At 40.1% G+C, this 26,849-nt stretch overlaps 1 protein-coding gene across 5 annotated transcripts in view; it reads right to left on the bottom strand.

Annotated features, from left to right (window-relative positions):
• The window catches only part of DPP6 (dipeptidyl peptidase like 6), a 548,806-nt gene that overhangs the window by 292,379 nt on the left and 229,578 nt on the right, over window positions 1-26,849 (bottom strand). Inside the window, exon 1 of one of the 5 annotated variants that reach the window (XM_085572942.1) lies at window positions 20,894-22,043. The exons of the other annotated variants lie outside the window; for them this stretch is intronic. Within the exon in view, the coding sequence (XP_085429068.1) occupies window positions 20,894-20,944 (51 nt within the window). The 5' untranslated portion in view covers window positions 20,945-22,043. Of the gene's footprint in view, window positions 1-20,893; window positions 22,044-26,849 lie in introns of those variants that run through there. 5 annotated transcript variants of the gene reach the window in all.

Here is a 26,849-nt window from a genome sequence, read left to right as displayed (position 1 = left end):
CTGTTTTTGAAAGCTTGATTCAGATGTGAGTGTAACCAGGATCCTTAAGAATGGTGTAATACTATTATTGGGAGCCTTTTTTTTTACCTCAGAATAGGAGGTATGTGAATCCACACAAATGGAATAGGAAAACTTAAGTAAAAGATTAACAAATGAACCTGAGTGGTTCCAAAACAATAAGAATTCTGATGGTCTGAAGGAACATGGGAAAATGTGCACTGCAAATCATCCTTGTCTTTTAATTGTATTTCAGACTGCTACTTTTTTCAAAAACTAAGGATGAGCTAATTGGAATACAGATGCTAAAAATGTTCATTAATGATAATTTCTTTTTATTTACAAAACTTAAGACCAGACACACAAGACACACATAGGGCACTGAAAATAAATTAATGGTGGTGTGAAACTGGTTTAGTGAATTACGTTTTGGGATTTCTTTTCCTTTCGTCCCTTTTCTGAAACATCATACATTGATCATTGCCAAAAGCAAGATACAAACCCAATAAATGAACACATTTTTGACAAGAACCATCAAACCAAGCACTAAGTGGGACTCAGGCTGGACTTGTAACTTGGATGTGGATCAACTGAACACAAAATTGCAAATTATGATTATTTTCCCCTGTGATTGAAATTCTAAGTATGAAATGGGTCATCCATCTACTCCAGGCCTCTTCAGAAATAATGTAAAGGTACCAGGAGTGGTGGCACCAAAACCAGTGGGGAAGTGTTACAGATGGTAGGAGAAGACTGTGACCTGAGGATTTAAAGGGCTGTGAAAATGTCCAAGACACCAGGCTAGAGCAATAATTATAATTTCCACATAAAAGGTAATCTTGCCGATTTAGAAGAAGGCTCCTGCCTCTGTTGTTAAGTCAGGTACTTTGTGTCTGGTACTTGCCTTCTAGGGTTACACTTTTATTGCTTTCTTGGCTGAAATACCTATTTCCAGTGAAAAATCTCCTCGGTGTACCTGAGGGACAAGGATCTGCTACAGCAGGCACATTTTGATAATAGGAACTCTCAGTAAGACAAATGATGCTGTGCTCCCAAAGTGTTCAAATCCACAAAAGTCCACTTGATACACACGGGGCAGAGTTAGCACAGAGTCTATAGGAAACTGCAATAGCTTTTGAGTCATTCAACAGCTCCTTGGAATGCTGACCTTTGAGGGGAAGGATACACCCAATCAAGCTGTGCAAACCAGGAGTTCCAGAGCCATCCTACCTCAACATGTCCAGTAGAGAGGAGATATAAATCTTATTAAAAATTTTGAGAGACGGACAAAGTGTATTAAGAAGACCCTGCCCATGAAAAATGACCATGATTAATGCCAACATGGTGCCTGTTGTTTCCAAGGATATAAGTAAACAATCCAAAGGGATTAGCCCTGCCTCACAGCATAGTGCTGGCATCTCTGAGGAGTTCCAACAGTGCAAGTGGTCCCAGAGCATGAGTGAATGACATTAACTCAATTAGTAATTGATGACAGGCACTTAAAACTCCAGCCTGTGTTAAAGCTGCTCATTAATTATTATCATAGCAATGCCTGAGTGGGGAAAGGTGTGAGGGAGCTGCATCTGGCAAGAGGTAACAGGAGCCAGCTATTGTCCCACCTCCACATCACATAGAACCCTCTGTGCTTGCAGAGTTCTCCCTAAACCACTTGGCTCATTCATACTCTGAACAACAAGTCTTCTGGGTGAGAGACATATGGAAGTCACTCCATCTTCCCTTCCCTTCCCTTCCCTTCCCTTCCCTTCCCTTCCCTTCCCTTCCCTTCCCTTCCCTTCCCTTCCCTTCCCTTCCCTTCCCTTCCCTTCCCTTCCCTTCCCTTCCCTTCCCTTCCCTTCCCTTCCCTTCCCTTCCCTTCCCTTCCTTTCCCTTCCCTTCCCTTCTCTTCCCTTCCCATGGAGTTATTCCATGAATTTGTCTAGATGCACACAAGCTCTCTAAACGTTTACTAATTATTTTGTTTGGATGATAACTACAAATTCTATTTGTTCTCATTTAAGAATTTAAGAAGCCCCCAGATGGACTCCAGGTATTATATTGAAGCTCCCATGTCACATATTTGGGTTTTCACTGCTCTGAGGAATTGGCCAGCCCTGCCAGTTCTGCATCAACACACACAGCTATAGTTCAGTGGCAGCGTGGTTTTGATGAGCTTAGTGATAGTTCCACAGTATCAATTATCTTTACATTTGTGAAGCAAAGCAAAGATGATGAAGCAGACTGTACCAGCTCTTAATGCAGAACTACAGAATGTATAATTTAGCATTTATTTTACTGCCAGCATTCTCTATATAATGTGTTAGTCCACAAAATAGCCTATCAAATGCATTAGCAAACAAAAGCTATATAAAGACTCCTATAACCAAAAGGCAGCTTATGAATAATTCACATTTCCATGCATTAGGAGTCATCCAGATAAAACACATAAAGTGCACTTAACTTGTCCCAATGAAAACCTATAAGTTATATGAATAACTGTATATATATAATGCATATAATATCAACATAATATTTCATTCACCTTAAAGGATAAAGTTGCTTTCTTGGATGACTTTGAAGACAATTTGCAAGCTTGCTCAATTTATGCTGACAGTAATTGCTGTACAGCTGCCTGATTTAGACAGAGGGGGGAGAATGAATGCACTGTACAAGTTACAACAGCAGAAGAAAAGCTGCTGGGCTACCTTTTGTGGTATCATTTGTACTCATTGACAGGACTATTGCCAGCTGTTCAATTATCTGCCCAGAATACTCCAGTATACACAGTGCTTTATTGGTAGTTTAGGCAGAAAAAAAAACCCTACTTTTGACTCACGTAGTACTTAGCAGTAGGTAAAGAAAGCACACATTTATTAGCTTAATATGGAAGATTTAGAGAGTATTTCAAAACTATGATGACAGAAGAAATTACATGTTTCATGCCCAGAACTATAAAAGTTATAAAGGAAATTATGGAGTGGTCTGGTTCTAAACAATTTTTGGCTCATTATCAATAATAAAATAACATAAAACTACATCTACAAGTCTGCAAATACACAAAGTTTTGTGTGTTTGCAGAATCAGCTGTGCACGTTCAATTTTCATGGTGTTTTTTGCTTCCACACTGTAACCCACCCCTGCATTTATCCCCATTGGATAAATTAAGATACAACAACCAGAATTCATGGCATTGCTGCTGTAGGTTTCAAATTTTGCCAAGAAACCTTCCAGCAAGCACTAAGCTGCAACAGCAAACGATGACAGACCTATCGAGTCATCAATGCAAATGGAGGGAAAGGAAATGGACAATTGTGGTTACAGGATTTAACCTTACAACAGAAATCACACAGCCTATAGGATACTTAATGCTCCCCTAATTATATCTTTTGCAGGATTCAGCTCTTGGAAGGAGTGTCAATCATGGGTCAAGATGTAAAAAGGGTCAGAAATTTGGTATTTATGCTCAGCTGTATACTGAGACAGCACACAGCAAACATAGGCACACATCACCTCAGACACATTCAGGACTGCAAGGCATTAACATGCTTTAGGTAATCAGGAAATATTGCCACGATCCTCAGCTCACTTTCTTCTTTGGGATTGCAGCTGACTAATTGCCACAAAATAATTTAGGAACAATTAAAGCATTTCTCAATGCTTGTTGTTTGAGAGCAGGTTCCTTGATGGAGTAATGAGCAAAGGCATGCACTAATCACCCATTAACTGGCGGGGTGCTTAAACATCATTTCATCTTGCTCTAGAAAGGGTTGTGTGCTGCTTAATTTAGTGCCTTTGGTACACTCAAGGGTTGAAGGCTGCTGAAAATGGGATCCAAACCTCCATTTAGTTAGAATATCACATGATAACAGCCTCATTGCCTTTTGACTGTGAATATTAGAGATTTATGCCTTGCTTTCATGTTGTGATCTCTTGGGATGGTTATTTGTCCTGCAGAATGCGTATAACAGGCTGCAAAACTAAGATGCCACATACAGCTGTTACACAAATTATTTTCATGCTGAATATTCAAGATTTTCTATGCAAAGGAATCAAGTCTGGCTGTTTCCTGGATGTAATTTTGCTGTGCTTTACCGAGGGGAGCACAACAGGGACTTTTTCTGCCCTATCTGCCCTGAGAGACAACACATTTGTAATTTATAGAAGCAGATCTGTTACCAAAGCCTGTGAAACCAAGCTATAGGGAAGAAGTTTGCTTGTCCTCTCTTCATGTGACCCCAGAATGAAGAAGGCACAGAGAGAAATAGTAAACATTTTGTGCATCTCCAGCTTGACCTCATCTTTTCTAAGCAGTTGCTCCCTGCTCATAAAAGTTTTGCTCTACCTTTTTCTCTGCCACTCTCCAGCTCTCTGTGCAGAGAATCTGTCACAGACAATCCTGAACAGTTTATGAATTATTACCTATAACCCTCTCACTACTCTTGCTTCTGACTGTGGTTGCAAACTCAGCTGTGACCCTGCAGAACATCATCGTGTCCTCAAAAACACTGGAAAAAGAATTCACAAAACTCCTCACTGGGTTCTTATTTTTTAATCTTTTTTTTTAAACTATGTTTTCTAATGATTTTCTGATATGACTATGTTGTGTGTCTGCCCTGCTCAATTTTGGACTTGTGGCTATTCAAAATAATTTGACAAAATAAAGTTCAACAAATATATTAAAACTCTCACAAGTTTAGTGCAAGTGGGCAGCATGGTAGGGAAGACAGAAGAGTGCAAACATCTGTACAAAATGAAGTGATAGATGACAAAAGCAATCCTGTTAGAAGGCACTGGAGAATTCACCCCAAAGATCATCCGTGGAAGACAGGATACAGAAAATTCTCTAACTACAGAACTACAGCTTGTAAAGAAAGAAAATTATTTCTTACAAGGTTACTCAGATACACAAAACTTTGTGGGGAAGATCCTTAATCCTCTGTTGTAAACAAAGTATTCACTTAATCTTTACAGAAGACATCTCACTTGCCTTTACATTTTTCTTTGTCAGTGAATCTGAATTTTAGTTAGCAGATTAATTTTATAAATTACATAACCAGAGAGTAAATGCTTGGTGCTTATTTTAGAGTTCAGAAAACAACACACAGCTGGAGTCACTCTCTGAAATATTTCAGTGAGATAGTCAGCTGAGGGCTTTTGGCTTTTTGAAAAGTGCAGGATTTGAAAGATTGTGGAAGGCTCTAGGTTTCTGAAAGTAAAAACCACATATATATATCACAGATTCATAGTAAAATCTATTGTTAAACATCTGGTCAGTGTAGGAGCCTTCTAGTGAGTATTTGTAGATAATTGGAAGGTATTGGTAGGTGTGAATACTATGGGTAAGACAATAATAAAATTCTGCTGAATTCTAGAGGGTACTTTTTTTTTAAATCCACATTTCTTTCTGTTACTCCTGCTATTATTGATTTGATACACATAGGCTGGGGCTAATTTACACCTCTCTTGGTGACCCTAATGGAAATAACAGTGGGGCAGGTGCTGTATTCCTTTCACACCCCAAATTTTTATGGAAATTCCTCCAACCACTGAGTCCTGAAACTCTGATTTTGTTTATGTGGCAAAGTATCCCTATTGGAAACAGTGATTCAACAGAGGAATTACAAGATCCGTGGAGATTATCATAACCTTTATCATAACCTCACCCAATGTGACAAAATGAGAATATTAGGCAAGTCAAATTTTGCTTTAAGGCAGAGATTTTTCAAGGGTGTTTTACTGTCATTGACCTATGCACAAATCTAATCCTGATCACTGCTGTGTCTAAACCTTTCTCTCCCCTCAGTGGAAATTATTTTCCCACCTTACTTGTGCAGTGTGGAAGTGTTACTCCAGCAAAGGACCTGCAGCCCAAGGTCTGGGCAAATGGTTGCAGGACTGTGCAAGAAGCTGGTGACAACTGCAGTGCAACCCCAAACCGAACACCAGGAGCTCAAACCAGCAGTGACCTGTTTTTTCTTGGTTAGATTTTGCAGCAGCAAGACCAGACAGAACAGCAAATACAAAGGCATCTGTCAGGAAAATGAAGTCTCAGTATGGATTTCAGTGAGTCTGTAGCTGGAACAGGAGTTTTAAAATATTTATAGGACATTCACAATTCACGAGTTATAGGACATTCAAGCAATCGCATTGTCAAAATCTCTGAACAGATATTGGAGGGTGCCTTCTATATTAGAAATATACAGCAGTTGCTCTATGGTAACAACTGATAATAAGAATACTTGGGAAAAATCCCTAACAAGCAAATAAACAAAACAAAAAACCCAACCAATAAAACCACACCAAAGACAACGACAACAACAAAAAAAGCATCCCAAACCATAAGGGGTTGTTATTTTGTCTGTGTAGAAAAGAAATGCTACCACAAGTGTAGCTGTCGAGGCAGGAGGGGAATGAATAGACTTGACTCAGAAGGCTGTGAAAGTAAGACTCCCCTTTATTCAAAATATACTGCTCTTTTATACAGAGCTTCGTGAGGACCAAATCCATTGGTTCTGAAGTGAAAACAACCCACCGCATTGGTGCAAAGTGCTTGATGCACAGTGATAGAACTTAACTATAAACAATGTGAGAAACAAGAGAGATAAAGAATTATTTACATTCTTCTCCAGCTCTTTCCCAGGCTTCTGCCTGGCTAGAAACTCTCAGTTTCTCTCTTTGACTGAATGAGACCCACACCACAAGTGCTTACCAGTACCTGCAAGGGTACCTCTGCCCAAGTGTTACTTTATTCCCTGCTCAGGCATCACTTTTCACTTTGATCACATTTTCTGAAAGCTGGCTGGAACTGTGATGGAGAGCAGCCTCGATACAGCCCGAGACAAACCCTGGTAACAAGACAGGGCTTGCACAACTTTGGGAAATGCAGCCTTAGGTCTCAGGCATAGTTTTGGGGCTTTGAAAGGGACCAGTGCAAGTGCCTCGTGCCTATGGAGATGGGAGTAGGAAGGTACTGGTCCCTTGGCCAAAAGGGATTGCAGAAGCCCAACTCTATTGTGAGAAATTCTGCAGACCCAGAACAAGAGGATTTCTCCCCCTCAACTGAAAAACAGAGGAAACCTTCACTTGGGTTAACTTCTCTTTCCAAGTTCCCTATGAATTTTGCCATGCTCATGCAACCCAAACAGCACCACTCACATATCTGATCTCTGCTCATTGCAAAACTCCTCTGCATCCTTGAGTTATGAAACTTTTTATTCTCCCACCCTGTGCCAGCCCACCAGCAAAGCTGGCCACCCCAGTTCTGTGTCCTGTGGCACTTTTTGTGATGTTGCATTTGGCAGCAGCTCCTTGGCATGAGCTGAACACTGACATTGGGGCTGGAGAAATGCACAGCACAGAGAGAGCAGCACTCAGCAATGGCTCGTGTTACACATCCACACTGCTCAGAGGAGGTGGGGATCCTTTATGGGCTTCTTGTGGACAGGTGGTTTCCACACTTCAATCATTCCCTCACAACGTGCAGATTTTTACTTCAAAGATTTGGCAGTGTTGAAAAGGGGTTTTTCAACCTACACAGAGTTCATTTCAGTTAAGAGAGGTTCATTTTCCCCAAGTTTGTACTGCTGGAATGGCTTTGCTGCTGCAGTGTTCAAAGTTCTCTCTAAACACCTTTCGATGAAGCAACACACCTCTCCTCCCTGAGGAGCACTGCTGCACTCGTACATCCACAACCAGGGGATGTGTGCCTATGGGGTTTTCATGTCTGTGTGTGTAAGGAAATATATTTAGGTATGTTCTTCTGAATTATATATGACACCAAGAACTCCAGATCCGTGTCAAACTGCTATTTGCATTGAAGTATGTCAATTTTTTGCCTTTTTTCTATTCCTCCTCCTGCCTCCTGCATTGAGTTTAAGAGGAATTCTTGCCCCCAGGTCTGGGCTTGCAAGTGAGGAGATTTTGCTGTTTATGAGAAGGCTTTTTGCCATCCCTCAGCCAGGGTTTGACTGAATCCCAAGGAGGATGGAGACTGAGCTCCTTCCACTGCAGGGAGGCCAGAGGATGGATTAGTTCTGGTGAATGAGTAATGGACATTGATACTGTGTCAAGCCATGTAAGAAAGTTATCTGAGCATGCCAGGAGCTTATAAATGAAAGAACCACTTCAGAGATGTGGGAAGAACAGACCTGTGAGACTTAATGACTCAAAGAAAATCTATCTTCTAGTTAGGAGATGAATCCTTAGATGACTGGCCTAAATCCCAAATAATTCCGAATAATGGCAGAAAAACTGAGCTAAGTGCAGCCCTATCATTCAATCTTAAGTCTTTCTGTAGAGCAAAAGATTATACAAGGAACAACAATCAGATATCCAGAATAATGCAACAATACATGAAGGAGCTTAACACAGGCAAGTAATAGCTGTAGGCTTCCTTTGCTCTGTTTAGTTATGCTAATAGAAAATAAAGATTTCCAGAAAAGATTCAAAGCAAAGAGATTCAAAAGAAGTGGCCTGGAGCTTTCTATAGGCACAAGTCAGAAATCCAGCTGAGTTACAAATCAGTGAACAAATATATTCATTACCTTACAAAGAGAAAAATCATATTAGCAGTACGGGTATTTGTTTACCATGGTTGCATTAAGATAATTTAACAATAGCATATTTAGTTGCTAATGTCATACAAGTTTTAGAAAATAAAGGGCAGATTGGTTTGTACCAAAATGGAGTTCCTCAGCATTGAGCCTGCTTTACATCAGTACATGGCCTGAAACCTCTCATGAATCTTAATACAGACTGAGGTAAGTCAGGAAAGATTTTCTCCACTATTAAGTTACCTGCCTGTTACTGTTCTTTTCCTGTTCTTAACAAATTCCGTTCTTATCTTAACAAATTCTCCTCTTTTTTACATTTATTTTCTTTATCACTTCCTATCCACGTAATCACACATTCATATATTCCCTGTGACTGTAATGCATGTATCTGCCACATCATCTCTGTATGCCCTTCTAGTAAGTATGTAAAATTCCAAGTAAAACTATTTGTATTTGCTAGTTCCAGAGATTCACATGCTTACTATCTCATGGTTCCCAGCTCATATCTGGAGTCTACACAGCAAATTGCATCCTGGTGTGCTCTGTTGCCTGATAAAGGCACTTTCAGAATGCAAACATGGGCAGGTTCTGAGAGCCTTGCACAGCTCCATCCCTTCTCTTCCATCACAGCACATCTCCCCAGCAGGTGAGATGCTGCCCCAAATTATTTTCAGTGCCAACTCTCTGGGCAGGGACACACTGGGGCTCTCAGGAGCTGCTGTGCCAGCCCCCAGTGCTGTGATCTGGTTGAACTTTATTTATGATTAAATCCTGAAATTGCCCACAGTTCTTTCAGGCTGGATTGCAAAAGTGCAGTTTTCTAATCTAGAAGGCTCATGCAAGGACTGTAAGGCCTCTTGAAGGTACAAGTTGTTTTGAAAGTTGCTGAGTAACTCCAGTGCATACAGCAGTGGATATCCACAACTCTGGGAGAGCTTTACCATCTTTTCCAAGAAGCCTAGCCTGGAAAATGAGGCTTGCTTGCCTCAGTGAACTCCTTCAGAATTAATTACTGCTTATTTTGTCCTGAGAAATTCTAAATGAAGGGCTGAGGAATGAACTTTGCCATAGGTGGTCTAACAGATTGGAGTCTCTGGACCCATACCAACCACTCTGCACAGACACTGTTTCTGCCAGGACAGCATTGGCACTTCTTTGTCAAAGAACTTCTGGTGTAAAAAGGAATTCTTTTCCTAAAAGGCATCAAGCTAAAATATAATACAGTCTGCAAAGCAGTTAGATGCAATCCCATCACAGGCTCATGAAGGCTGGAATTCATTGTAGCAGTTGCTATTTAGCTCAGAGCATAGCACAAAAAACCAGAAACTGTCTCTGAGGTTGTTTGCCCTCTGCACATCTCACCAAATTCAAAGACTATTGGATCTTAGGAATTAGTGATGGAAAACAGCCCCAACCACTCCATCATTCAGACCACCTTTTTAGTGATGCTAGACTGGTCTCCTAAATCAATATTTTAGTGTTTCCTCTAGGTCTGTTGAAAATTTTAATATAGTAGCAAAGGAATTTAGTTGAATCTCCTGTGAACTGAAGACAGGAGAAGGCAGTACAATTTTCTTTATATTCAGCCTACATTATTCCATTTAAAATTTCATTCCATGAGTGTAAATTAAACTCCAACTTGCTATGACAAATACTTTCTTGTTTTCCTCATGTTTACATCTTTCATAAATATGTAAACTGTTATAATCTCACATCCACAATAGTTGTCATTAAATCAAAGCATTTTATACAGATTTTAATGTTCTTTCTTGCACTAATTGTTCCAATTCTTTGATCATTTCTTTCACTCAGAGTGTAATTCTATAAAAGGGTGCTGAAGGAGACAAAAATAATTCACAGCAGAAAGCAAAACAAAGAGGCAAACATGATTTCTGGATTTGATTTGTTAGGAGGAGAAGCCAAGGGGATCTCTTCAAGATATTTTTAGAATCACTTTTATCACAAATCAAAAGGAAGAGTCATCTTTACTTTGTGCTGGTGTACAGCACCAAGAAATTATGTGAGGAGACAGATAAGAAATTATGTGAGGAGAGAGTGAGGAAGGAAAGTAGGTGCAGTTTAAATACCTGAAGGGTACCAGCAGCAACACACCCACCCAGCATCCCCAGCAAAGCAGAAATTCTGGGCACCAGGCTGAGCCCAGACCCTGAAAAATCCTGGTGGGGGTCCCACGAACCCCTGAGACCTCAGTGACAGGGAGGCAGGAGCAGGCTCACAGTCAGGGCAGTCCCAGCAGCCAAAGAAAGACCCTGAGAGCTTTTAATAATGATTTCACAGAGCTTACTCTCCCTGCAAAACCTTCATGAGGTGTGTCTGGCTGCTCAGACACGGGTTTTGGAGCATCCCAGTGGTTTTAGAGTGCTTAGGAGCAGAAATATGAAGTGTTCTCTGTTTGTACCATTAGAAGTAGCAGGGAGATATGGAACAGGAGGAGCACTTCCCACAGAACCAAATAGCTGGCTTGAACCAAGAAAAAACACAAAAATTGTATCCCACATTCAAAGATTTATTGAAGAAGAATCCATAGAGAATTTATGTGTCACCTATGATCTGTGGTATAATATCTGTATGTGTTTAAAAAACTAAAATTTCAGGTTTCATTATTTTATTGCTTTTAAAATAAGCTCGATTTGTTTTAAGTAATATATGCCCTTATACTGCTTCATTTTCTGAGCAAACAAATGATTATAGCAGTTTTGACAGGGAAAACCACTACATCTGAGAGCTGGAAATCTGTGTGTAACATCTATTTAAAGCACCTCTGTGAAGAACTAAGTGTCAAAAAACTTCAGTCCACCCTACTGTGCCTTCTAGTTGCAGCCATCAGTGTTCATGTGCTCCAGAAGGGATTGCTCTTCACCAAAAGAAAGACAATGCAGTGATTTGTCCTTCTGCAAGAGGACTTTTTGCCCCATCAGTAGCTGTACACAGCCTGAAACTGTAGCAGATGTTGTGGAGAGCAATACCCCATCTCCTTACTCCTTATTAGTTACAATTGTTAGCATCAAGTTACTTTTTGGGAGATACTTGGTTCTCAGGAACAGCCTGACAAAAGCAAAAGAATCAGTGAAATTCAGCAAGCAGCCATGAACCTGTTTCTTGGAGTGCTGGCTCCAAGCTTTATGGGGAACAACAATGGCAAGAAATGCTCACTAGAACCCTTTCCAAACTCTGCACAGGTCAGATCCTTCTTTCAAAGTAAATGATCCTAAATTCTATCACAATATTGACTCTTCAGCCAGGAGTCTGGCCACATTCCCAAGGAAACACTAAGACCTCCCTCCCTCCAAGGGTTCAGCTCTGCACAAGTCCAAAATCTAGATGGGAATTTGATTGTGGGGTACACCAGAACAGCCCCCCTCTTTGTCACTGCGCCCTCCAAAAACAGCTGTGGGATGCACCAACACAACAGACGTGCAAAACAAATGGGGACTTTTAATTGTAGAGAGATCTCCACAACAAAAAATGTCTTTCCCAAATGATGAGGACTGAGACAACATATTAAAACAGAGCTCCTCAGTCTCTGAGGCTGACAGAATTAAGTTCTCAAATATACCCTAAAATGTCTCCATCACAACTCATGGTTAAATGTCTGTGCCCTCTTGGTCTTTTTACCAGCAGGAGGGTTTTGCTGGCACCACTCAGCTCCAGATGTCCTTTTCTTCCTGCAGAAAAAGGAAATAGCATTTCCTTTTTGTCAATGAGCAAGAATGATGAAATTAAGGTTGACCTCAGATGATGCAAGAAACCTCCCTTCTTCCCTCTTGTAGGTATTAGAAGAGAATAAACACACAGAAATATTTTTCCTGTTTGCCTCACATGTGAACTGTTTGGAAGCCACTAGTAACAAAAGGAAATAATCATAGGAGAAAAATTGCTAGAAACTTAACAATGGTATGTTTGAAGTGAGAAAAAAAATGAGCTGGTAGTGAAATGCAAAGGAAAAATTGTCTGGTTATTAACTTGTGGAAAAACTGTCCAAAAATGACTGGAGGGGAAGGAAGTAACCACCTTCCTGACCAGTGCTCCAGATTAAGATACCTTCAGCCAAGGCTGGAGAACACTGATTTTCACCATATGATATGAGGTGTGGGCAACAGCCACAGCCCAAAGACAGGAGCTGGTGACACCTTGTCACAGAGCACCAAGTAAAAGGCAAAGGGAGTGAGTCCTTAAATTTTAGTAGACTCCAGAGTTTGCATAAACAAATTCTTTATGAAGTGAAAAATGTGCCATTTTATTTATTGCCATCAAAAATCATTATTTTTACATGGCTTTTACACTTACCAAATTTGTGCAATTATGAGCACTTCTGCATTTGCCATTTCCAGACGCATCCTGAATTATTAGCATCTCTTCTCTAATACATGGATTTTTTTGCCAGAAGGACACCATACCATTAATTCTGTACCCTCTCTAAATGCAGCAATTATCTACCAAACAGTAATTCTGTGCCATGCTTCAAGGATACTTTCACCTTCCTACCCTCAAGTGCTGTTGCTGGGCAAAGGAGGAGAAGCCACAATCACCCTCAAGGGAGAGAGGGTCAAGAGGAGTTCCAGGACAATTTCAACTTTCTTTCAAACAAAAAAAAACAAAACAAAACAAAAAAAACAACACACACAGAACCCAATAATAAATTATTGTATGTAGGCCTTTACTGACTGTGTTATTTGCCATTAAATTCTGCACATTAGTTCCCATGAGTATAAACTATAAAATTTTCAGATTAAATATTCAATTTAGCAGGGCACATGCAAATTAACCAGCAGCAAGGTACCTCAGGTGCCAGCCTGGACCAGGCTCATGTGCTTTCTTGCTTATCTAAACTATTTGTGGGCTCAACCATGCAAGGGTTCTTGGGTATAAACACTTGCCCTCTACTCAGAAGAAGAAAACTCTAACTGAGATGGGTAAGAAAGCCTCAGCACAACCCACCTCTCCTGACAGGCCTCAGGGGATCACAGAATTGCCAGTCAAGGGTCACTCTGCTCAGACAGAAAAATCTCCACATCACCTCTAGCAAGGAGTCCATTGGTTGTACTAAAAATATGTGAGGTGGGAACTTTCTTTTGACTCAGTATTTTGGTGAGTCCTTTAAAACAGGCAATAAAAAGCTCATATTTTTTTGCATAAATAGGGTTTTTTTTTGCTAAATGTAAATACATTACATTCAGCTTCTGCCCCATTGAACCTAACCCTAACTTTTTGGAAGACAAACCTTTTCACCAGTTTGATTAGGGTTTTTTTTTTTTTTGTTTGTTTGTTTGTTTGTTTGTTTCTCTGCTTGGAAGAGACTAGGTCCTATTTAGGAGCTTAGTTAGCAAGACTGGAGTCAAACTCCTGTCATGGCACACAGATCTTTTATTTCCAAAAACCCCAAGACTCTGTCAAGAAGACCACGGTGGCAATAGAAAATTAATCAAAGGCCAGGTCCCAGCTCCACATCATTGCTTTTAGGATGTGCTGATGTAGAGAAGAGAGCAATAGGAGCCTGAGCTGTGGTGTGAAGAGAGCCTTCCACCCTGGAGGCAAATAATGATGATCTTTAAGGTCCCTTCCAACCCAAATCATTTTATGATTCTATGAATGCAAAATCAGAGAAGCTGCTCGTGTCGTCCCTGAACAGGAGGGCTGAATTCTTGTGCTGTACTCCTCTTTTCCCCTCCCTCCATAATTTAAAAATAAATTAAAGCAATTATTAATATGTTGCATCTCATTTAAATAAGAACAGAAAATTTGAAGCTCCCTCTCTGTGCAAGCAATGCAGCTAAGCCCCTGTGCCACGTGGCTTGTTAAATTCAGATGCATTCATCCAGAAGACCTTCAGCATCTAAGACCTGAGCTACAGAAACTTTTTGGAGATCTGCTCATGACTACAAGGATTTTACTCCAGAAACCTCAGATCTCAACATTCCCAGTGAAAATGCTGACTAGAAATGCTGAAGTGAGTTTTTCACAGCCAGCCATCAGCACAGCAGCAGTGTCTTACAAACAGATGTGCAGTCACCTTCTTAGCATGGTCTGTTGTGAAAGGAGGATCAGGTGAAAAGTGATTTAGAAAAAAGAGTTAAGCTGGAAATACTAATTTTAATTTGCTTACTTAATTTTCCATTTTAGCTTTATGTTGCTGAAGTGTTGGAATTGCAGTGGGATATTCTGACAGTGTAATTTCTTTTGCAGAAATTCTGCCCCTGTGCTACTGACACCCTGATGTCATCCCTGGTATTAAGCAAGCAACCTCTCTGATAGCTTCAGATGAAATAACCTGAAAGGAACTTGCTAAGACAGCCAAAATGTTTGAGGCAAAGGATTTTTCACCCTGGGAGGGTCTCCTTTGCAGTTTATTCCCAGGTTTTCCATCCAACAGAAGAGGGAGACGAATCCAAGTCCATCAGAGGACCACCCTTAAGTCCCTGGTCCGTGTAGCTATGGCTCAGCTACAGCTCAGTCAGATCTATCCAAAAAACCTCACAACACTGCCAGGACAGTGAACATCTAATGCCATTCATTTTTCAACAATTCATTATTTTTTTTCTGTCGGTAAACATTTATAGATATGTTTAATTTTATAGGCACTTCCCACAGAAACAAAGGAGCTGTTGTCACAAATGGAATCACTCATCAGAATAAGGATTTGCAGGATCACAGTTTTAAGTTTCAATATTATTTTTTATTCATAGGAGTTTGCAAAGTTTAAATGGGGAGCAGAAAGCAGCTTTTTAAAATAGCATATGCTCCATTTGTATCTAATGCAGCAGTGGGATGTATTTGTAGATTGCTTTACCAAGTCCACTTAAAACTTTAAATCAAGCAATTTAAAGCCTGCTCACTGTGATTTGCAAGCATGTGTAAATTATTCTCTAATCCAGTTTACACTTAACCAACTTTACCACAGTTGAGAGCCCCCTACTGACCTCAGGGATTGAGCAGTAAAAGATCTACCCCTTAAGCATGAAGTGAATTAAGAAGCTCCCCTGTTGAACCAATATACCAAACACTAATATTTAAGTATAATTAGAAAATGTATAAGATTTATAAAAGGAACAACACACAGCAAAATTTGTAACGTACATTTCTATTGATCTATAAGGTTTTTCTCATTAGTTTCATGACACAAAGGACAGGCCCTGAATAACTAAGACCAGTTTGAGCAAACTCATCTTTGCAAGGAAGGCCTCTGTAGCACTAATTGTTATGCCCAAGGACATATTAAAATGTTATGTTCAAGAACAAAATGTTTTTCCTTATTATTTTAAATCAAAGTAGTTTGTTTCCTGCCACACTCACTAGCAAAATGCATCTCACAGAGAGCAGCAAATGGCCAAATGCCTCCTCAAGGTGAACATTTGACCTTTTCAGTTTCATAAATAGAAGGTTATAAGTGATTGATTCAGATTTATGTGGAAATGGTTGCTTTTGAACAGTTTTTTCAGTTCACTTGTCTGAGCACTTCCCAAGTGAGTCCATGGCTGAGTCCTGGGCCAGGACAAGAATCTCCAGAGGGGAGAATGGTGGAGCCTCCTGATTCAGCCATGAGAAGTCCTTGAAAGCAGAGGACTTGAAGTGGAAACAGCCAAACATTTCCACAATCACAGGAACTAAAAACCACACAGAATCATAGAATCCTTAAACCTGGAAAAGTCCTCTTTGGACTGAAAAAGATCATTGAGTCCAACCTGACACTGCCAAGTCCACCACTAAACAGTGTCTCTAAACACCACATCTGCATATTTTTGGAACACTTTCAGGGATGGTAATTCCACCTCTTCCCTGGGCAGCCTGACAGCTCTTGTGGTGGAGAAATTTCTCCTAATATCCAATCTGAACGTCCCCTAGCATAACTTTAGTCCATTTTCTCTTGTCCTATTGCTTGTTACCTGTGAGAAAAAGAGCTGAAGTTTGACAAAGTTCTTTCAGTGTTGCTCCTTACCTGGGGTCAAAGGAGTCTGAGGGACTGGAGGTGGTCCCAGCAGGAGCAGTGGTGGTGTGAGCTGTTCCATCCAAATTCCTTTTCCTCCTCCTTTCCTCCACCTGATCACAAAGCCAGCAAAGGGAGGAGAGGGGAAAGCAAAGGGAGAACCACAAAAGCAGAAATCCTGACCCCTCCATTGCCCTCTGCCAACACAATAAGCAGCTCCCCCAGGATACCTCCCACACCTGTACCTCAGATCTGGGGGTCTCTGCCACCTCTCAGACCCCATTCCTACCTGCCAGCACTAACCAGATCATCCTCAGGCAGGTCCCCACTGCTGAAGTTGCCAGAAGGCTGCTCCCCATCCACCTGGGCATGCACCCATGGGTGTTGCATGCTCATCCTCTGCTGCAGGACCTTTCCTTCAGGATGTGCTCAGCCCAAGCCTTTCCCCACCTGCCTGTACTGAGGGTTGTTCCCAGACTTTCAGAGACCTCAGACTTTCAGATGCCTCCTCCCTCTCCTCTCCCAGTCATCCTTCCCCCATTAGTGCCTGCTGCAGAGGATGGCATCCTTGAAAATGGAAAGTGGGGAGAGTGCTAATTGATGAGCTATTGCAGCCATTAGCATCCTGTCAGAAGCTACTAGAGGGAGAGGCAAAAAAGAAACCATCAAGAAATTTCCAGAGATGCTCTTAGGATGCGTTCCCTTCCCAAATCCATTTTTGCTCATCCAAATCTGGGGCCATCAGCTCTTACATCAGTTCTTGTTTAGGCAGAGCTGCTCCAGGATGCTCTGACACAGCACAGCCTAAGATCAACTGTCCTGCAAGGAAGAAATGGAATTCTCCAGATTTAAAGCTGTGTCACACTGATGGACAATCTGGAACTTGCACTCATATCCTGTGCCCAGCAATGACAGGGCAGATCACTGCCACTCAAGGGAGAAAGAAGCCCTAAAAGTCTGGACACACCTTCTGTTAACAGGCTAAAACCCTTCAGCCTTGTTGCCTTTATGTTTGGGGCTCAGGTTATAATATTTTAACAGCACTGATAGAAGACATTCTTTTTGCATCTCAGTCCCTATGCATGCTAACAAAAGCTACTAAAAATAATCTTTATCAAGATGCGTATTTAAGAATCAGAGAGACTTAAACACTGCTCCAGAATCAGTGTTTTTATACCAATTTACAGCCTAAAATACAACAATTATGAAATAGGAAGGTACCGCTGCCTGATGGAATCAGTGACAGTTCCAGGAGCTCTTCCTGAAGAGAAAAAAATGCTCCAGCCCACTACCATAAGCATTTCCCAGAAAAAAAAAATTATAGGGATTTTTAAAAAAGTCATATTTGCTCCAAACACCTCTTCAAACACTTAGCATGAAAGGCCATAATAGGATTTTATAGCTCTCATGGTCTATTGGGTCAAAAACACATTAAAAAACCCCAGAGCTTAAACACTTACAGGCATGATGGACCACAATGGAGTGTCCTGTTGAGTAAATAATGTCTGCTCTAAACTCTTTCCTAAATAAAGGCTCACACAAGAGAATCAGTGGTTTTCAAGTAGCCATTATGTACTTTCATACCAATTTCCATGTTTCCATGACGATTGCTTTACTTTTTTATTGCTAAGAAAACTCAGCACAGTGGTTTCTTTCCAAGCTTGGAGCAAGTGTTAACCAGACATCTCAGCATCAGGAAGAACCATTACTAACAGGGTCTCAAAACAGGCCAGTAGCTGAGATAAATATTATAACCCTCAATCCTCAGCATAACCCAGCATTCCCATCAAATACCATAATCTGTGATTTGCTTTATAATGACTGTAGGCAGATTTTTTGAGCAAATGTACTCAGAATTGAGTACAGAAAGGTTGATTGCTTATTGTTTCTGCCTTTTTTTTTTTTTTTTTGACCCTATAATTCAGTTCCATTGGGTTGTTTTTCTGGGAAGTTTGGCTTTATGTCCTTATTGGGTTGAGCTGATGTATCCTCAGGAGTGTTTAGTAACCAGCCATTTCTCCAGCAGGAGTGGATACCTGCCAAACACTTTGGAAGATTTAATTGTCAATGATATATTCCAACCCTTTGGAGATCAGCATGAAACACAGGCTAGGTCAGGAATTAGTTGAAAACAATGAGAGGCTTCCCATGGATGGCAGAAACCTCTGGAGGAAAAAAAAAAAAAAAAAAAAAAAAAGTGAAGTTTCCCTGCCTTTTGCTGAAGGACATTCTATTTGGTGTGAAAAATGACAGATACTTTTCAAGCAGTGCTATCTTGGATTGTATATAATATTTCAAAAATATCTTGAAAGCTTCATATTTTAATAAACAGTCCCTACATCCATTTTTTATTAATATGTTTTTAAAAGAGGAGCAGAAAATTAACAGTGTGAGTCAGATCATCAAGAAGGCATAAATCATCACAGCTCCACTGGTTTCAATTTATACTGCTTCTGAAAAAGACTCTCTATACCTTTCTGGAATCACAGAGTGAATTCATCATCCCCAAACAATTAAGGATTTAATTTAATTATCTGTTAATCTCTTCATTTATGACTGGATTCTGAAGGATGGCAAGAACTACGGAGAGCTTTTGCAAGGGATGTTAATGATAAGTACAGTGTAAATTATAATTTTGATATATCCATAAATACTGAGCAAGTTAATGTTGAGAGCTAAATGGAGGAAGGGCCTGTGTGCCATATCATAGACATATAATCTCCTGCATAAATATATTATGGCTTATTATAAAAGCACAATATAACGTCAATATATACTCCACACAATATAAGGTCTAACCCATTTGGTTTAATCCCAATTATAAAAGCTCTCTTGGAGATTTTGATGTCCAGAATAGTTGTAATAGGAAAAAAGGAAACAGTAATATTTAAAACTGACATCTGATTCTGCAGAAATTTAATTTTGAGCTATATTACCCTGAAATGCCAGGTACCACAATGATGGAACAGGGACAAACGCTTCAGGGAGAAGAGCAGAAAATGCATCAATTAAAGGATGCCTAATAGCCTGCAGTTAAATAGCTTTCACAAATAGGAGGTGGAGGACAAAATGTTCATCTGCACAACAACAGACACAGTTATATGCAAATAAAATACTTCTATCCAAGAAGGACATTTTGTCTCTTACAACTAAACCACTCCCAGAGCCCATTTAAGCACCATGCTTTGACTACAGTAATTATCTCATGTCACTTAATATGATATAATATCTACTTATGCTTAATGGATCTGTTTTAATTTCTAAGGAAACTGCCTGTTTGCACAAATGAAACTTGTATGATGATTAAAATATAATTTTCACTCAGGCAATAGCACTTTTCAACAAACAAAACCATAAATAGAGATGTTACATATTTTGAAGACAGACTTATGAATGTGAATGTCCTCTAGTACTCAATGCCCTGACTATAAATTGCTGTATATTATGGAAATTAACCATTTCTCATCATTGAATATCAAATGAGATGAATGAATAATAACCAAAGCTAAGCTAAAGCAGTCAAATCAATGTTATTGCTAAGCAAGTCAACTGAGCTTCAGATGAGGGAAAATACACATGATTTAACTAATAATGCAACATAATTTGCATAATTAACTGATATCAGAGCCCCATCTGCTGAAAGCATCCAAACAATTATATTTAAAGACTTTAAAATTCCTTTTGAAATGGCTACTTTTTGCAGCAAATTTAACAATGAGGAAAACTAACCCCAAATTTTTCAAGAAAACCCAGTTCATGAGACATCAGAGATGCCAATTCCACTTGTTGCACCACATTAACTTCACATTTTTTAAAGAATAATCTGTTTAATTTCTCTTATTTCCAACCTATGAGACATGCAATTGCTTATGAAGTAAACATGACAATCTATTATTATTTAATTTGACCACAATGCTAGATTCCAGTGATGCAAGGGCTTTAACCACGTCCCATTTAGTTCAGCTCTACAATATATACCAGCTCTAAAATACAGCCTGAGGGGAAAAGAGGCTTGCTTTGGTTTGGTTTTTTTTTTTTTTGTATTGCCTTTTTTATATTCATCCAGCCTTAAATGGCATTTTTAAAGGCCACAGAGGAAATCAGTTTAGCTTAGTTTCCTCAAGAGCTCTTACTGTATAAATGTTGTTGTTGCAAATTCTCTGAAACTTTTCTCAAAACTCAAATAAACTTGAGTGCTTAATGTCTCGAGAAATTTGCAAAGATGCAGCTAATATGCAAAGAAGAAAAGAAAAAGCATACAATCAAACCCTGCAACAAAAATTCTGATCAAGCAACATGCATGCAGCCAGACAACTTGTCCACAAACACCAGAATATCATCTGCTTGCAACTTATTTCCTACCATTGCAATCTTTCTAATAGATTGATGCATATTTTTCACTCACCCTCCATATTTTTTTAAATCTCTTCATTCTGGACAAATTGGTTTTGTTCATCTCTGAGGTCTGCAGATCAAATACATATCCTATGTGGCTGTAGACATATTTTACAACCAGACAGGAGCCTAAAACAGCAGAGTGATTGATATTCTTGAAAACAGAGGCACTCCCTGGCTTTTAATGCTGCTTCCAACAACCACACAGTTCACAGCTCAGCATAAAGTAACCAATAGCTGAACATAAGCATAAAAAAAATAAAGCCTAAATCCCTTCTTTGAGATGATATAGGAAGAAGTCTTGATCCATCCAATGCTTGATTTAGGTCAGTGAAAAAAAAATGCTATTATGTCAGGCATCCAAAGTTAAGATGATTTGTGAGCTGACAGTCATGGCACTTTAAAGCACTGTCATGATGAGTCCTTACAAAGGGATTTTTAAAATCCTATAGAAAAAAAAATTAAAAAAAAAAAAAGAAAAAAAACCAAGCTACTTAAGCAGTATGGAAATCACATGATGTTACAAAAATATCTTAAATGTGCTGCAAGGGAAGGAAGCTGAGAAATACCTCATGTAGTGCTTTCTACTTTATTTCTTTGGTTTCTTAAGGGTGGGAGATTTGTATGATGGTGGGCATCTACAGACCTGTCATCCCTCCTAAATGATTTTTAACTCTATGCCTCTCTTTAAATAAAAATAAAATATCACATAAAATAGAAAATGCAGAGATGTTAATTTTTATGTTCCCTAAAAAAAACAATCAGTTACTAATGAAATTGTACCCATTTTTTTATGATGGAAAGATATCAGTGAGAGAATCTTTCCAAAAGGGAGCTCCCATAGAAAGTCCTAACCATAAAAATTTTGATCACAGTTCATGCTACCCAACTCCTAGGACACTATAAGAGAGAAGGACCATTTGGTTTTATTGTTCATACATCTGGGCTTCTTATGTTCCCTTTTATAATTTCAGGAAATGAAAAAGAAAGCAGAAAGAGTGTGAAATATCCCTCTCAGGTAAAACATAAAGCCCCGTACCATATCTCAAATCCATTTCTGGAATGAGAAAATAAGTTTGTTTGACACAAACTGATTTCTTACTGGCAGGTATGACTCCAAAGCTGATCTTCTGCACTGTGGGGAAGAATAACAGGCCACTTGTACAGATGTGACTGCACAGAGGACACCTTTTGAAGTGTCAGCTCTGATTGAAAGCCTGGTGGTGTAACCCAGGTGCTGGAAGGAACTCACCCAGAAGAGTTAAATGAGAGATTTGCTTTGAATATTCGGTGTTGTGACTGGCTCTCTCAATAAGAAAAGGGTGGCCACCATTTTCTTATGTGATTGGTGCTACTTTTTTGTCACATTGGGCTACCATACATCTTCATCTTTGTGCTACAGCATCACAGCAGGAACATCACAACTCCTCTTCCCATCTTACAACACAGTGTCAATGTACTTGATCAGATTACACTGAATGTAAGTCCACATTTGATATTCTGCACTCACACAGCCCTTTTGAATCCTTTTCTCTGCCTCTCTGCATGGAAAGGCAGAAGTGTGGTGGGTCTGGCCCTGTGATGTTCTAACTGTGCAAGGTGCCATTGTTCACAAGGTACAGCAAACCCACATGGGGATGTGCACTGACCTGCAATCTGGGACCTGACCCACGCTTCCTAATGGCTGTGAAAAGTTTCACTAAATGTAGAAATCCATTTTAAAGGTGGATACCAAATTTATTTTACATTCAAGATCTGTTATGTGTTAATTACATGACAGATTGGGCCTGTGCATCTACTTGATTATTTTAGTCTCACATTTAGCATTAGAGTCCTAATGTTGTTCCATGAGGAACATTTTCATTTATTTTAATAACACTGGAATCTGACCTTTGTTCAATAAAGAATAAAAGTGACTCATCTCATGTTTATCTGAAAGAACTAGCTATACCTCATTACATTTCTTCATACCCCCTTAGTAATCAGCCTCTCAATTACCTAACAGTATTCCAAACTTTTTCAGACTTAATTTTCTGCCATTCTGGCAATACACCCTCAATCTGACTGCCATTGAAGAGATGGATGATAATATTTCAATTTTCTTTGCGTTTATTGTTAGTCAGATTAGTTAATGATTAGTTAGATGTAAGAGAATGTGTAGAAACCCTTCTTGACGTGATGCAATTAGTATTGAGGCCCCAAGCACTTCAGTCAAGCTCAGTGCAGACAAGTGCTGTTCTGGGAGCACGTGCTCTGACTGCAGGCACAGCTGTGGCACTTCTGCACAGAGCAAACCCAGTGACAGCTTTATTCAGACATGTGCCTGCCCCCCAGGAGCTGGGTCAATGCTGAGTGCTATTCTCCTCTTTCCTGGTGGTTTCTGCACCACTAGACACCCACAGCTGGAACTGCACTTTCCTGGACTCCAGTGATACCCAGAATGAAATGGAATCTCTCCCTGAAATGGTTCCTCTAAGCAGTAGAAGAATTTGCTTTGTATTCCTTTGTCCTCAGAAGATGGGGATGAACTTCTGGCTTTCCATGCTGTAAGAAGTAAAATTGTTCAGGAGGATAATTTTGCTTGCTGTGACCAGGGCTGATAAACAACACAGAACATCCAGCCCAAGATCAAGCCAAACATGACTCTACCTTGTGGATTTCTCTTTTGTGGTTTGAATGTTATGGTCAGGAGAGAGGGAAAATATCTCTTCTGAATTAAAGCCACTGCAGAATCATTCAAAATGCTTTCACCAAGTTTAGGGCTCTTGACGTTCTAATGTGCTGAAAAGTGGCTTTCAGCACATTTTTAACATGGCTTCATGATAAAATCCTAATTGAGAAATAAACTTCTGTGGTTCATTCACTATACTCATTACTCTGACAGAAACACTTTAGGAAAGAAACTTCTGTCCAGACTCAGGAAGCCTGAAGCCCACAAATGCCAAAGCACTGGAAATTCCCAGGTCTTGCTGACAAGGTGAGGGGATTTGAGGAGGTTGGAATAGAGCCCAGCCATTAATGACCAAATCACTCTCTCATGTCCTTCAACTCCTTTCCATAAACTCTGACCTCTAAATAAACCTCCTTACAGCAAATATAAGATGTAAGTAGAATTCCTGTTCTCTCTTCACTAAGCCATACAACTTCTACATGACCTGCACTTTGGAAGAAAGAGGTGAAGAAAGGAAGACAAGCACAGGTATAAAAAGAGTCATATTGGTGTTTTCAAAAAAACCCAAAAAACATCAGCAACTGTCAAATTTCCCACAAGTTCAAGATGATATTTCAGTATTAACTTTCTCTATTTGGCTGCCTTGGTGGGTTACATTTGTGCCATGCAGCAGTGGCTGCTACTGTGAGTTTTGCTGCTTTGCTTCCAGTAAGGTGAGATACTCAGCTTTTACCCAGTAATTTAGTTAAACATAATGGAGTGAAATCATCCCAGAATATTTACTGCAAGCTCAAAATCCCACCTCAGCTGCATTTACTGAGTGCAATAACACCGTGTGTGTTCCTGTAAGTATAATTTGGTTCCTATAGCAGCTCTCAAATTAACAGAAGAGGAAGAAGATTTGATTGCAGTAATCGATCACAGGATTATAAAACACCGGTGTGGAAGGCGGTGAAAACAAAATCTGCACTGCAAGGAGTTACTGGGAAAGTATTTTCTTTCCAGTAAAGGCTGAGAAATATTAGTAGGAAACCAGAGTACTGCTGACACCTCATTTGGATAGTGGTACAATTCTGGTCACTTACATTCATGACGAAAACAAAATGAGAACAGATGCAAATAATGGCTGGTAAATGATTGGAGCAGTGGAGAAACTGTTACATGACAGAAACTACTGGAGCCTAATTAAAATAAGATTGCCATCAACACTGGGAAAGGAAGCAGAAATGGGGAAGAGCTATTTAACCCCAAATTTAACATTGACACAGGGCAGATATGTATAAACCAGAAAGAAAAATGCAAGCTAAAAATCAAAAAATTGTTTGTGACCATCCAACTCTGAGGTATCTTCCTAATAAAAGCAGAAAGGAATAAATGTTACACAAATCCAAGATCATTTTTGAGTGGTTTATGAGGGGACAGGATGACAGGATTATGCCTGCATTATGAAATCCTGAAAAGCTGCTACCAATTTCCTACTGCTCACAGCGCTCTCCTGACAGAATTAGGCAAACATCTTTGCAAGTTAGACCTGATGCTCAGCTGCACTGTGAGCACCAGCTGTGACTATTTTATGCTCCTAGTGAGAACACACTGCCCCATGAAATGGTCTTAGGACTGCTCTAACTTTCTCCATTTACCTATGTAAGCCCCTGGGTCCATTTGGCACCTCTTCACCAGAACATGATCTGATGATAACCCTGCACTGGGGATCACTCACAATAGCCAGAGGCAGAATGTTCTGTCAAGTAAAGAAAATATAAAAATCTAAATGAACAAACAACCAAAAGCTAACAAAAAGCTAACAAACAAAAGCTACAAAATAGGAAAAATATGTCTATCTGCAGTCCTGTTTGCTTATGATGTCCTGAGAAGTGAAAGAAGCAGAATCACACTCTGATTCCATCACAGCTCATTAATTGACTCTGGAAATGGATGGTACCCCAGAGCCACAGCCCAAACCAATGAACAGGGAATGTGAGATTCCAAACTCATGGAGAAAAAGCAGAGCAAAAATACCTCCTATATTATTGCAAGTAACTGCTGGAAGTAAAAGGAGCAGAACTGGAACACCCAGCTCTCCATCTCGTTTAATGAAGATCTCATAATGGCTTGGACATGTGTCAGTATAGCTGAGCTGTGATGAAAACAGGTGCAAACACACGAGGCCACAGTGACAAGAAGATGGTGTGCCCAGCTCTGCCCACAGATGGATGGGCACAGATGTGACTCAGGGATAGAAGCCTGGAGAGAAGAATTTTCACACCTCCAGCTTTTCCCTGTCTCTCCAGCCTGAGCTGCCCATTGTAGCCTCTGAAGATGATGGCAGCTTTTGGCCAAAATAAAGAAAATTGATGTGCTCTGTTCTTCCCTTGCCTCCAGGACTGGTTGTACTCATAAGTCTGCAGTGATCCTGCTGCATGCTCAGGAGCAGGGAATCAGATGCCAATCTTTGCCTGTTCTCACCCCCAAACAGGATTTTCCTGCTCCTCCTGCCACTATCAGGTGACTAAGGACAACGTGCCCATTGCCCACACTGCTCATGTGAGCCACACAGATGACTGAACACAAACTCCTGCTCACTTTATTTCAATAACAGACCAACCCAAGAGATGCTTTTAGTGAAATTCCTCAAATACGAATCACACTGCAGCGTGAGGCCACCTTGGTTGTGGCAATAAGACATTGTGATGTGGATCAGAAAATTCATCTCTTTTTACCAGGTTATCTCCAGGGCAGGTCAGCTCACTCATGGGCACATTGATCTGGCTCACAGCAGCCCATTGTGTAGGAGCCATTGTGTTGGCAGGCTGAGGACAAGCAGCTCCCTTCTCTGCCTTTGCCTTCCAGCCCCTCATGCTGGGAGTTTCACTGAACTCCTGAGCCTGCCCAGTGCAGGAGTCAGCTGTTTGCAAGCAAAAATCACTGGGAAGAAACCACAGTGCAGCAGTGTGAGAGTATTGAAGATCATTAGCAGTAGGAAATAATGTCTATGTAATGGTCTCTACTATTTGCATACATATTAACTCAAATGAATAGTTCAGCCACATCCATGCACTGTGCTAGAGAAATATGAAGGGGGAAAAAACGTATTTTCTCATATGTAAGTGCACATTGGCAGGCATGGAGCCTTTGCAAAATGCAGCACCTATTTCTGCTTAGTTATTCCAAATCACACTCAGTGGCTGATTTCCAGCCTGCAGGAGAGGAAGAGAGAAGGCTTGAAAGCAGCATGGAACAAGATAATCTGAGACAACCTGCCATCTCCACTGTCTGTCACTAAAAGGCCCCATTT

This window comes from Lonchura striata, chromosome 2 (genome assembly GCF_050655825.1).
Source record: "Lonchura striata isolate lonStrDom1 chromosome 2, ASM5065582v1, whole genome shotgun sequence".
Taxonomy (NCBI): domain Eukaryota; kingdom Metazoa; phylum Chordata; class Aves; order Passeriformes; family Estrildidae; genus Lonchura; species Lonchura striata.
This window is presented reverse-complemented; position numbering and strand designations above follow the sequence as displayed.